Source organism: Chrysemys picta, chromosome 12 (genome assembly GCF_011386835.1).
Source record: "Chrysemys picta bellii isolate R12L10 chromosome 12, ASM1138683v2, whole genome shotgun sequence".
Taxonomy (NCBI): Eukaryota; Metazoa; Chordata; order Testudines; family Emydidae; genus Chrysemys; species Chrysemys picta.
This window is the reverse complement of record NC_088802.1, coordinates 7,648,173-7,661,971: the sequence shown is the minus strand read 5'-3', so window position 1 is coordinate 7,661,971 and position 13,799 is coordinate 7,648,173. Positions and strand designations below refer to the sequence as shown.

The 13,799-nt window shown below is 51.4% G+C and overlaps 1 protein-coding gene across 2 annotated transcripts in view; it reads right to left on the bottom strand.

The window, feature by feature from the left end:
- Positions 1 to 660: 660 nt before the first annotated feature.
- Positions 661 to 13,799, bottom strand: part of LOC135974934 (C-type lectin domain family 2 member D-like) — a 34,558-nt gene continuing 21,419 nt past the window's right edge. For both annotated transcript variants that reach the window (XM_065564279.1, XM_065564278.1), the window contains exons 2-6: positions 9,744 to 9,961; positions 9,013 to 9,111; positions 6,396 to 6,583; positions 5,586 to 5,689; positions 661 to 3,499 (exon numbers count right to left, since the gene is read on the bottom strand). In XM_065564279.1, the coding sequence (XP_065420351.1) occupies positions 3,346 to 3,499; positions 5,586 to 5,689; positions 6,396 to 6,583; positions 9,013 to 9,111; positions 9,744 to 9,837 (639 nt within the window). In that variant the 5' untranslated portion in view covers positions 9,838 to 9,961 and the 3' untranslated portion in view covers positions 661 to 3,345. The remainder of the gene's footprint in view (positions 3,500 to 5,585; positions 5,690 to 6,395; positions 6,584 to 9,012; positions 9,112 to 9,743; positions 9,962 to 13,799) is intronic.

The following is a 13,799-nucleotide window of genomic DNA, read 5'->3' as shown; positions in this document are numbered from 1 at the left end:
GGTCAGCTCTCTGCAACCACCTACCCCTGGCAGCGCAAGCCCGACCTGCCAGTCCCCTGCAGGACTCACTCTCTCTGTACAGGTTAGCGATAGGCACCCACCAGCCCCCAAAGCCTCTGAACATCCCTCTGGAATGCTCAGCCCCTGTTCCACTGAGCACGTGCAGAACTGTGACTCCCTATTCCCACAGGCGCAGCCCACAGCAGCTCGTCAGAGCCAATTCAGGTCAACCACTCTATTTAAAACACAGCGCTCAGATATAAATGTATAAATATACAGATATAAATGTAACTGTGACAGGTTCGGTAACAGAGTCCCCCTTGGCACTGTCACCTGATCTGCTGAGACGAGCCCCGAGCCAGTTTTCTTTGCCAGCTTGGGACTTCAGAACCCCGCCTTGTTGAGCCAGAGATGCTAGCCTGCTGCAACAGACCCAGGTCTGGACCATGCCCCGAAAGCTGCAGCCTAAACTGAAAACAGCTCAGCAAGTACTCCTGTCTCCAACCACCCAGTTCCCACTGGGATCCAAACCCCAAATAAATCCATTTTACTCTGTATAAAGCTTATACATGGTAAACTCCTAAATTGTTCACCCTCTATAACACTGAGAGAGATATGCACAGCTGTTTGCTCCCCCAGCTATTAATCATTTACTCTGGGTTAATTAATAAACAAAAGTGCTTTTATTGAGTATAAAAAGTAGGATTTACGTGGTTCCAAGTAATAACTGACAGAACAAAGTAAGTTAACAAGCAAAATAAAACAAAACGTGCAAGTCTAAGCCTAATACATTGAGAAACTGAATACAGGTAAATCTCATCCTCAGAGATTTTCCAATAAGCTTCTTTAACTGATTAGACACCTTACTAGTCTGGTCCCAATCCTTTCCCCTGGTACAAGCCTTGTTAGTTCCAGCTCAGGTGGTAACTCGGGGATTCCGTCACGACTTGCAGCCTCCTTTGTTCTGTTCCACCCCCTTTTATATCTTTGGCACAAAGCAGGAATCCTTTGTCTCTCTGGGTCCCCACCCCTCCTTCTAAATGGAAAAGCACCAGGTTTAAGGTGACATGGTCACATGTCCTGTGAGCCCCCCTCCATTCTTTCAGGACTGGCCTGCATGTATGCAGTGGAGGCTTGTAGGTAAACAGGGCCATCTACAGTCAATTGTCCTAGTTGATGGGAGACATCAAGATTGCAAACCACCATTAATGGCCCACACTTGCAATAATTACAATAGGACTTCAGAGTCGGACTTCATATTTCTAGTTTTAGATACAAGAATGATACATGCATACAAATAGGATGACCACACTCGGTAGACTAGAAGCTTTGTAATGATACCTTACAAGAGACCTTTTGCATAAAGCATGTTCCAGTTACATTATATTCACACTCAAACATATTTCCATAAACATAAGGAATGCAACATCACATCTATATCTACAGAAAACAAGAATGAGTTTGTCATCAAATAAATGCAAGTGAGAGTGAATAAATACTGGAAAGTAATGATTTTGTTTTCCCGTGTAACCATGCCACTTTCTAGAGCCGGGGTTCTCACAAATTTTTGGCAGCCTCAGAATGTGACTCTGACAATACTTAATTAACTGTAGGAAAAATAAATAAATAAATGATGTGCATATTTACATAGGGGTTTTTTGAAGACTCAATAATAAATATAAGGTACAGTTGTATCTGTTCTTTACTGGACCTCAACACAAACAAAGTTCTTTGCACATTGTCTTTTTTGTTGGTTTTTTTGCTTTTTTGGTAAAAGGTGGATGGCTGTACAACAATTCTGAACTAAATTTAAAAATACTTTACATAATAGACGTCCAAATAATAATTAAAGAACATATCTGCCAATATGTCCAAAATTTCTTTCACAGACCAAAAAAAAAAAAAAAAAAAATCAATCTATCCCAGTAATAACAACAAACTTGCTGAGTCGTTGCTGTTGTCTTTTCAGTTTGGTTTTTGCATCATTTAACAGCTTGCGGCTCTGAAATTCACTGTGGTAATTTTGTTCAACTTCCCTTGCATGAGGCTATAGGGACATTGCACTACATACATTTCAATGTGATGAATTTCTCGCTTACAAACAGCGCACACGGCAACTTGCTCAGAAACGGAATCGGATGCTTCAGAAACACAAGAATCTGCCTTTCCCCCTGGTGCTGAAGTGTTCATTTTTCTTGCTGTTTTGCTTTTCTTAGCAGCAGGTGGCTCCTCTGGGGCAGTCTATCACATTCAGGGTCATTTTCTGGCACTGGATTATTTGAAATACTTTCTGATCCCCATTCGCATATTTAACTCTTTCACCTCCCCCCATGAACAATCGCAACCTACCCAAACACCAGTGAGATGCAGTGAGATGGCTAATAGCCTCTTACAGAGCTACAGTAACATGAGATGTAAACACAGTGATTAGCCAATGAATATGCTTTGTAACCTGAAAGAAAACCACACCTATGTAGTTCAGCTCTGCCTGCACCGTACTATTTAGAAGGGAGGGCGTGTTGCCGGCACAGGGGCCTGAGGACAGCAACAGTGGGGTTCGGTGCCTGGAGTGCTTCGTGCCAATAAACATACCGGGGTGGAGAAACAATCAAAGTTTATTTGAGATCCCAAAGTGGTGCAAGGAGACAGGCAAGTCTCAAATCGAGCACACCAGCAAAAACAGTTTCTCTCTTCTTTATACACTTTACAACTAAGCCCCCCCTCTACTCCCCCTCCCCTCTCTACCGAAGGCATGTTTATACATTTAAGCAACTAAATCATTCTAGGGCTATAAATCTAGCTTGTTAGTTTAACTGGCTATTTACACATTCCAATTCCTGTCCTTGGTTGTTGAGGTAGATTAGAGTTAAACATGGAAGGACAGAGTTTAAATATGGAAGAACTCTGGCTCAGGCAGGCCTAGTAACCACAACAGTTGCATTATGATTTATGACACTTAACATCTCAGCAATTGTTTGACCACTTTGGAGGCTCTCGTGGCTACAAAACAAACAATCGGCTGGTGGCCACATTTGAGAAATGCTGTTCTGGAGTCTAAACTAACAAGGCCTCCCCTTCCCTTACTTCCCCAGCGTGTGGCTGAGACTCCTTCTCATAAGATCACTCCCTCTCAGCTCAGAGAAAAGCTGGACAATGTGTCCCTGAGTTTAAAGGTTCAGAAGCAGAAGGCACATACAAAGAATCCACAGTTTAAACTACACACACTTATTGCTTGAGGGCCCCACTGCCTGACTGAGATCTTGAGATTGGCCAGGCTGATGAATGGGGACATGGCTCATTCAAGTACTGTAGGTGTGAGTTGTATCAGTGTCATTTCTAGGAGACTTATTTTGAGCTCCCTTCCAGTGCAGTCCCTTTTCCCATCACATACACCTCAGGTTTGGTACAGATCCAACGTCTTCCCATGTAGCACCGTGAGCTGCTGACCCCTTTCTCGTCATTCAGATATGCGCAGTCACCTCCTCCTCTTATCTGAAACCTGCAACACAGAAGCCAGGGAGCTGGGGTCAGACAGAGCCCGGGCATTTCACACCAGTCACAGCCAGGAGCGCCCTTCTCCACAGTGCAGGCCTGAGTGCGGAGCAGCTACTCTCACAGCCCCTCAGGAGCAGAGCTCAGGACAGTGGGGGCTTTGCAGAACCACTGACTGTTAGTGACCCTCTATGCCAGGGGTCTCAAACTCAAATGACCGCGAGGGCCACATGAGGACTAGTGCATTGGCCCGAGGGCCGCATCACTGACACCCCTCCTCGCTGCCCCTGGCCCCACCCCCACCCCACCCCTTCCATGAGGCCCCGCCCCTGCCCCGTTTCTTCTCCACCTCCTCCTCCAAGCGGTTTTAATAAAATATATACACTCAGTAAAGCCCCCCCACTGCACTGGGCTACACCACCACTCCCCCCCTGCTATGCCTCTTCCAGGGGTGGCAGGTTTGTAGAAATTTGGTGGTGCCCAAAACCTGCCCCCCCAAACTCCGCCCCCACCTGCCTAAGGCTCTGGGAGGGAGTTTGGATGGGGGAGGGGGTCTGGGGTGCAGACTCTGGGATGGAGTTTTGGGATAGGAGGGGGTGCAGGGGTGAGGGCTGTGGGGCTGGGGTTGAGGGGTTTGGGGCATTGGAGAGGCTCAGGACTAGGGCAGGGGAAGGGCAGCCTGCCCTGGCCCTAGTGGAGGGGGGCACTAGGACCCTGTGGCAGCAAGTGATGCAGGAAGCCGGCAGAGCAGAGCGTGGGGCACTGAAGGGGCAGCAAGTGAGGCCGGGGGACACTTGGGGGAGGCGCGTGGGGGCGGCAGGCAGGGTGGGGGAGTGACCCGGCCCCAAACATTGGGGAGCAGCGCGTGGGGAACTTAGCTGCCACATAAAATATCTCGGGGTTGGGGGTGAGGGGAGTTTGACGGTGACAGGAAGTAACTGGGGAGGGGGGCACGGGGAGCTTGGCGGACCGCAGGGAAGACCCCTGCTCTATACTGAGCAGCCCACAGGGGTGCTAGAGAATGGAGAGTCCCCAGCAGGACAGAGAGAATTTGCGAGACTGATTTTCAAAAGGGACCGGTCCTCTAACAAGAGGGGCAGAGCATCACCAGAACCAGACCACTGAGCAGGAAAAGTGGGGGGCAGGAGGGATCCTGCCTCCTTGAACACACAGAGCAGAACCAAGATGACACTGAAAGAGGAAATTGCATTCAGGTGTTTCCTCTTCCACTGATCTATAACTCTTGAGCTTTCCACTGGGAAGGGGGGAAAGAGAGTGTGTTTAAGAAGTTCCTTTGCGAAAGCAGGTGTTCCTTGTTTGTAACCATCACATGACCCTCCCAGCGTTAATCTGGATTGGAGGGTGGAGCTCTAGGGACAACATGGCCTCTAGGGAGGTTTGGGAGGGTTCAGCACTGGTTTTGGGCCCTACAGCAGCTGGACTGCAGGGTCCCACATCCTAAGGAGGGAACCAGACAGGGAGTCTGTACCCCAGCAGCGTGCCACGGATGCCTGAACTAGAGACAGTGTCTCGTAGCTATTCAGACCCAGTGGGGCTGGAAGCAGGTGGGATCCAAGGCTGGGTCCAATACAGCACAATAGGGACTGGCCATTGGGGAGCGCTGACCCAGCACCATAACAGCCTGATTTTTCAAAGTACTGAAGTGACCCAGACCAGGGAAGTGGGGGGTCTCCATCCCCCTCTGCTGGCTGCCCTGCATAAGAGCTTTATCAATCAGGAGGGGTTTTCAGTTAAAGAAGTGGATTCTTTAGCTTCAATGGGGGGGGGGGGGGGTCAGACACCCCAGGGACCTTGCTGACCAGGGTTGTGTCCAGGGCCAGCTCCAGGCACCAGCTTAACAAGCAGGTGCTTGGGGCGGCAAAGGGAGAGGGGCGGCACCTACGGCAATTCGGGGGCGGCAGGTCCCTCACTCCCTCTAGGAGCGAAGGACCTGCCTCTGAACTGCCGCCGCCGGCCCTGGTCATGTCTGGTTGTTTCACTAGCACTGAATGGTGGATCCACCTGAGCTCAAAACAGGTCAGACACCAGAATCCCCAAGCCCAGGGAATTAGTACAGAGGGTGACACACTCACAGGTGGTTGAATTCGGTGCCGTTGGTCCATTTCCAGGGCTGCCCCCGCTCCCTCCGGAGGCCAATCCAGTGGTCATGGGCATCCTTATGGCGCAGGAGGAACGTCTTAAAGAAAGCCGAGGGACAGCAGGTATCAGACACAGCTCTGGTGCTTCCCCCCCATGCCCCTGTGCTGCAGAGAATCCCAGTCACACATTGAAGGCGCTCAATTTATTTTCAGAAGGACGCTAGATTTCCCCCTCCCTCTTGCAAAGCACAAGCTCCTACCGAACACAGCAGCCCCGCCCCTGTGCTGCCAGTCACCCACACCCCTAGTTCCCCTGGGCTGGGGGCAGCTGCTGGGTCTCTGCAGAGAGCTCAGACGTCTCTTCTCACAGAGCAGCCGCCCCGCACCACAGCAAGGCAGGAAGAGGGAGCGAGTCTAGCTGAAGTGGGAGGGGTCGATGTGAGAGGATCCCCCCCACATCCTCAGCTCGCTGCTCCTTTCCCATTCCCAAAACAGGACACTGCCTGTGGTCTCCGTCCCACTCCAGCAGCCAACAGATGCCTGAGCCAGTCCTGCCCTAGAGAGGGGCTGTCTCCCTATTCGGGGAGGGGGCAGCTGAGAATGGGCAATCCCTGTGATCACACACAGACAGTAGGGCCCTGGGCCCAGCCAGGCCTGGCATTGAGGGGCTGGAAGTCCATTCACTCTGGCCTCCCAGCACGAGAGGGGTCAGAGCTGCTCCTCGCCCCGCAGAGGCAGAGCCCAGGTCCTACAGGAGCAGCCTCTGTGCCAAGGCCAGTGTATCGCAATGAGACAGTCTCTCACCATTTCCTGCTCACTATCGATCCCAGCCAGGGAGGCGCTGAGTGCAGAGCACTGGCTCTGGCTGTTGTTCCAGTTCCCTTCAGCCTCCGAGAAATAGTAGCATTTCCCTCGGTATCCCATCCAGCCGTCCGGGCATGCAGGGCCAGCAGGGGGGCACAGAGCAGCTGATGAAAGCTTAGATGCCAGCACTGAGAATGAGAAAGTGGCATGTGGGGTAAGAGTTGCATCTAGAATTGGGCATTTGACTGGTACAAACACGAATTGGTCAGTTGACCAGTCAAATGTGTCCAAAAACGGTCAAATATTTTAAAATATCAATTTATCAGAACAGTAACAAAAAAGAGCAAGACTGCATGGTCTCCAGTAGGTTTAGCTTTAGATAGATACTTAAGTACATTTTTTTAAAATTAGGTGTATTTTAAAATGAATTATTTTAACTCAGGAAAAAAAAAGCAAAACAATGAAACGAAGTTCTGAAAGACACAAGCGAGGCTCCATGACACAATCAAAAAGGCAAACGGCCTCCTACACCCAGGGTTCTTGCTGGAGTATTTGACTGCGGCCAAACAGGCAGTCAATTGACCGGCTTGCCAAGCCAACTGGGACCCCCAGCCTGGGCCTGTCCACTGCAATCAGACGCAGGTTGATGAAGACGTTTGTCCCAGTAAATTTGCCTGGCAAGAAGGATTCCAGGGACACTCCCAGCCTGGGAGAGACTAACACAGCTCAGAGCATTTCACCCCAGGCACAAGATCAACAGCTGGACGTTCAACCTAGCAATAAACAGCAGGTGAATAACTGAGATGTGTGGTAACTTTCACCCAGGGACATGAAAGCCACAAGGTGGCGCCAGAAACTGCAGCAGCAGGAAGTGACCTGTTACCCTATGGGCCAGGAATGATGTAACTTAATTCACCTCCTACCTGCAGACTTTTCTTTCCCCCAGTACAACAGCAAGAAAGGAACTTGCTGGAAGCCCTCAGGGCAGTGTAACCCTTTCAGTGCCATGAAAGAACAGCAGTGGGGTCACCCATAAGCAACACCCAAGAGAGATCTGAAAGGCCTGTCTAGTTGGTGAGTAAGCAGAGGCAGAGTTATCATATCACGGTGGGTAAGAGCCACAAAACCATTCGAAACCCTGCAAGAATCACTCCTGCTCATTTTCACCCTTCGGGGTATTTGCTGCGGTTTCCTTTTTGGGGTGGGGAGGAGTCTGACTCAAACCCCTCCAGACATTTTGGAGCACATCACTTTTTTTTGCACCACAGTAACTCGGTAGCTGGTTTTTAAGCCTTCCCATGTGGCTGGTGCTCAGTGAGGAACAGACACTAAGTCTGGAAGAGTTAGGAAATGTGGCAGCTGTGATCAGAAAATGAGCATGTGCTCACCTCACTCACAAGACAGGTCTCACCCTGTAGCTTTAACTGTGCAGTGCACAGTAGCCCACACCCCTCCCCCACAGAACTGAGGGGAGAAGTCCGTGACTGACAGCTGATGGCACAGGCTGTCTCTACCATCCATCTCCAGGTCAGATGTCACATGTTCTGCGGAGCCCCCTGCCCCTGTAGGAGTGTAACCAACCTAAGTTCACAGGTCCCGCCTTACAGTGAGAGGCAATGCTGCCCATTGCAACAGCCGGCCATTGCAGCAGGAGCCGGGATTCAGGGCCCATCTGTATCAGAGCAATTTGCACCAGTATAATCACAGTGACGCAGTTCCACCAGGGCAAACACCTCCTGGAGATGCGCTGGAGCAGCGTGGCTCACTCTGGTAACTTCCTGCACCAAGGCAAGCTCCTTCGTGCACCAGTGCAGTGCGCCTACTGTAGCCGTTTGCACCAATTCAACTGCACTGAGGTCATGACATCAGCACAGAGGATTCCTAATGCAGACAGACCTGGATTCAACCCCCTCTGCCAGCTGCTAACGCTCCTGGGGCCCAGTGATCACATCCCAGGGCAATAGATAAATCCCACCCCTGACAATCTTACAGCTCCCCCTGCCCCAGACTACTGGCAGATACAGCCGGGCTCATGTTCACCTCTGCACTAGCATGTGCTGTCTGTGCAGCCCGGGGGTGTGAATGGTGCTAAGGGACCCTTCATGGCCAAGATCAGCGATTGGTGGGTTTCAACACTGCGTTGATGGAGGGGTCTAGACTGAATTCTATGGCTCATTACGATAACACGGCAGCACCTGCCACCCAGCCACAGGCATGACCGGAAGATGCAGGAAGGCCAGGCTGGTACCTCAGAGCAACCCAGTGCAGGCAGAGGGCTCACTGCTGCTCTGCGCCCTGTCTCATGGGACACCCTGGTAAGTGACTGCTTCATGGCGCCGGGTAAAGGTGACTTGGGTCTAAATTGCTCAGAGCTGCATGGGGGGAGCTAATGTCAGTCAGATCGTCTGACACAGAGCGTGCCCAGGTGCAGGGTCTGGGAGGGAGCGGGAGGAGGGTCGTGGAGGAACATCCCCCAGGAATCCTCTGTCTCAGGGGCAGAAGCCAGACAGGCCGGGAGGAGAGACTGTGACTGTGGTAAGTCCCAGGGGGCATGGGATGCGCAGAAATCGCAGAGGGAGGGGAGGGGAAGGGATCCGGATGGAAGCTGGAAACTCACCTGCCAGAGCAATGATGGCAGCGATCAAAGCAGACAATACAACTATCAGCGCAACCGCAACTGGACAGTTTTGACTTTTCTTGCAGTTACGTCGAGGTTCTGAAACACAAAGACCCGTCAGGCAGGGCCACGAGGACACGTCTCACTGACAGCACCAGGGCTGGAGCTGCCCTAGAACATGCCCCGTTCTGTCGATTGCTCCTCCCGTCAGACGCTCTGGGAGAGGCGCCTGGAGGCTCAGGCAGGCTGGGGCTGGCAGAACAGTCCCTCCTTCCCCTCAGCCCAGTGCCCTCCCCGGGCACCCCCAGCCAGGCTGTCATGGGGCCTGGTGAGCTCAGGGATACAGAGACAAGGACCCGCATGTTCTGATGGCAGGAGCTCAAGCCCCCACTGCCGAGTGCACCTGTCCCCGCACACTGGGGTCGCACACTGGCCATACACAGCAGAAGTGGGGAGAACGAACCAGGCAGAGATGGGCCAGGGCTGTCACAGGGGGTCTGACACACCCAGCCCAAAAGGCCCCTGCACAGCCCCACGGCCACCACTGTGTGCGCCAGACTGCAGCTGTGAGCCAGGGATTGGTGCCCTGAGAGCCCCTGGGGGAGATCCAGCCCCTGCTGCCCACAGGGGGGTTTGCTGGGCACTGGCTGCTGCCACTGAGAACATGGCCCCATGTGGGGCAGCCTCAGTGTCTCCCTCCAGCCTGTTCCCAGGCAGCGACGCCCCATTACCTGGCTCCCCACCAGTCTCCAGGTGTCCATTGCCATTAACACACAACTCCTGCAGCGGCACTTCGCTCTCAGTGTCCCCAGCTCTTGGCCCCATTGTCTCTCAGCGACACTCAGGCTACAGACGCTGCTGCAGGTGCTGGGCTGGGGTCGGCTCTTCTCGGTCTGACTGGGTCCGATCCAGCAGCAGCAAAGCCCCTGCTCCGGACTCTCCAGCGGATCTGAAAGCCGAGACAGACCAAGCAGGACAGGTCAGGGTCGGAGGAGGAGGGGGCGATTTGTGGTTTCTCATTCCCTGCCCAGCAGCCCAACCCCCTGCTAGAGGCAGTGCCATGCTGATTAGACCCCTTAACCCAGTGGTGTAGCCAGGTTTTACCAGCAGGGGGAGCAAACACATAAAAAAGGCGCCATGAAGAAAGAAAAAGAAAAACCCAAGTCTTGCCGCAGAAGAAAGAAGGACCTGTCACCGAATTGCTGCCGAGACTGTTATACCAATAAAAACTAGCAGGATCTTATTAAAGGGGACAAGATAAAGATGCCACATTTATTATGATAACAATTTGATTTATGACCAATAACTAATATTTTAATCCTTATACACACACATTATACCTAATACCTATACACACACACACATCTATCAGATGTTCTGCAGCTGCTGCATAGTTACTAGTCCTGCTTGAGTTTGCGGCTTGAGTTCGTAGCTTGTGGCGGCTAACTGGCCAGGAAAGCCGGGCACAAGGACAAGCTGGGTCTCTGTTGGGCGCGCACCGATGCCCTTCCATGTTGGCAGCAGAATGTTACCCTCCTCCAAAGTTTTCCATCTCACCCATCCTTTCTGTAGGCTTTAGTTTGAATCCAGAGTCTATAGGTCTCCCTGTGTCATGCTTCCTCCGGGTTTGGTGATTGATCACCTGTCAATTGCAGACATGACTTTCAGCCTGGGACCGGGCTTTGATTTTCCTTCTATTGTACCTTTTCTTTTTAGGGTGGATTCTTCTTACTTTGTTAGGGCTCTTGTCTGCATCTTCAGCCATTGGTGTTTGAACTCTATTTAATCAGGACAGGCTGGGGCTGGAGGTTGATTCCATCATCCATACATCCCTCATTCACACATTTAAACTAAACTAATAAGATTACAGCAGGGTTTGCAAAAATGAAGGTTGCAGCAAGCCCTTACAAAATGGAGTAAGCGTTTTAAAATGGGGCTTGAATTACAATATGGCAAACAGTGAACAGAAGTTACAATATAGACAAGTATAATGGATGGCAAACAGTGAACAGAAGTTACACTGTAGGCAAGTGTAATAAATGGTGAACAGAAGTTACAATACTGAAACAGTGCAAGTCTCAGTGATTTAAGCAGGAATTGGATTGATAGTGAAACTTACAAAGGCAGCTGACTGAACAGCTATGGCTCTTAACAAGCATCTTAATTGTTAATTAGCCAGTTATTGGGGTAACCGGTTTTATGAATGAATATTGTTTCATTCATAAAACTTTACTTATGAAGTTACATTAATAAAGTGAACAATTAAAAACAATTTAATTCATCAGTTCTACAAGACCCAGATGCGGAAGGACCCGGTAGCAGCCGAGGAGGAGGGGGGTGCCCAGGCGGGCGGGGTGGTCGGTGCACCGCTGCTGTTGCTACTGGGTAGGTGGGTTCTATTCTAGGCCCTACGCTCCAGCCCAAGTTCTTTTTGTTACATGTGGTTCGTACGTTTCGCTGCTTTCCTGGGAACAGGCCAGAATCCAGGCCTCAAAGTCCAGATGGAAAGGGAGGGAGAAGAGGCATCACAGCACATCCCCAGGACCCTTCAGAAGTGAAAGTGCACAACTTGTACAGCTCTTTCTAAGTTAGGTCTCCTTGGTACAAATCACTTTTTATAAAGACTTGTAAAATGTATTGCGGAAGTAATTGTTACATTCCATCTATTTTTAAAAATCAGAATTCATGCCATTTGGTTTCTTCTTCAAATAGGTGTGCTTATTTCCATCCCCATATAAACAATTTGGAGTTTTGGGTCTGACTTTAACTACAGAATATTGAAGAAATAAAACAAATACCATCTGTGTAAGCGGTCAGTAAAATTAGTCCCGCAGACCTGTGTTGGTCTGTGGTATAATGCATGAATACATTTGTAAAGAAAACTTTCATCACTGAAACACAAAGCTAAATAAAACTGACAATTATCCATCATAGAAGCCTGCCTCCATTTAGGCTACAGAGGTCTTTTATAAAGCCATTTCAAATCACTACCTGAATATATTTGCTCTGATTCCATTCATGTAGTCTTCTCTTGTACCTTTAATTTAAAAAACTAGCTGCAGCTATGAGAACCATAATAGATACTTTGTAATAAATAAATCGTAAGTATACATTTGATTAAATCAATCTTTAATTCCTATATGGTAAGCATGAGCACCAAAGGTATTATCAAAAACCTTAAATAAAAGTCTTCAAATAATCTAGTAAAAAAAACCTCAACCAAACAAACAAAAACCCCACAATGCACCTGATCCCCTTCTGCCACCTTTCTTGGCACCCCCCAAATCAACCCAGCCCCCCTCATCCCCCAACATAACCCACCCCAGCCCCCTCTGAAAACTCCTAAGGGCCTCTCCCACCTCAAATCCCCCTGCCCCATCTACTGCTGACCTCCCCACACCCCAAACTCCTCGTGGGAAGCCCTGGAAGGGGGCAGCTCCTTCTCCCTGTGGCCCCCACCCCTGGCTCCTGTCCTGACTGCGACAGGCGGATGGGACAGTACCTGGAGTCGAACTTGGTGCCGTGGTAGTGGTAGCGCACGAAGTCCCCGCTGCACACCGTGCACGCACACTACTCCGGCACGAAGCTCCACTCGATGTGCACATCCTGCCCGTCCCAGCAGGGTGGGTAGCAGCAGCAAGCACCAGCAGTGCCTCCACCACCTGGGCAGCATCCCCAAGCCCGCCATATCCCCCAGCCCCCTGCCTCCAAGAGGGAGGAGACAGCGGAAGGACCCGGAAGCGGCGCCGAGTGAGGCCCGGAAGCGGAAGGACTCAGAAGCGGCGCCAAGTGAGTATGAAAATTAAAAAGGCGCCACTTTTGAGGAATGTGGTCAGGGGGGCGGCCGCTCCCCTGGCTCCCCCCTAACTCACTACTGCTTAAACCCCATCGGCCCCTCCACCCCCAAAGGCTTCAGAGACCTGATCTGCTACAGGCCCCACTTGCCGGGACCTGCCCACACGTGACAGGCACCCAGCTGGGGTGGACAGGAGAAAAAACCCTCCCTCCCCACACATTACTTGCTCTTGATTGCAGGAGGTGAGAATCCTAACAGGAGTGGGGAGTTGGTGGGCGGGGCTGGGGGAGGGAGGGAACCAGGATGGATTGAGTAACATCAAGGCAATTAAATCACCAAGTCCAAAGCCTCAATTTAAATGATCAATTTTAACCAACTTTTCCATTTATACTTCAGTTATTTTCTAAGGCCAGGCGCACACTCAAGGGTGACAGAACCATTAAAACTTCAGGTATAAAACGTTTTCATTGGCAATGCAGGCAGGGGGAGGATGCCCCTGGGAAGACCAGCCTGGGGGCTCCAAAGCGCAACGCGGCACACAGCACAGGTGCCCCAGCCCCAGCTAGCAGACCAGGGGGCCTGCCCAAGAGCCAGCCACCTGACACTGAAGAGATGCCCCCCCCAACCCAGAGGGGAGGGGAGGTGGGGGCAAAAAGAGAGACCCCGCTCCTCCCCAGCCCAGAGGGGAGGGGGAAGAGGGGGGGAAAAAAGAGAGGCCCCACACCCCCCTTGCTGGAGGGGAGGGGGAAAGAGGGGGAAAAAGGCGGCCCCCCTAGCCCAGAGGCCCCAACCCCCCTCCCCCATCTGACCAGCACACGGCCCCCTCCCCTATACCCATGGGCGCCAGGTTTGTATAATTTTTGGTAGTGCCCAAGCAGAACAACTGCCATGCGCCTCCCCTTCCCCCACTCCACCCTTTCCCCCAAGCCCCTGCCCCTGAGCAATGCCGGGAGCTGGCGGGGCAGAGTGGGCTGAGGCCGGGTCACTTGCT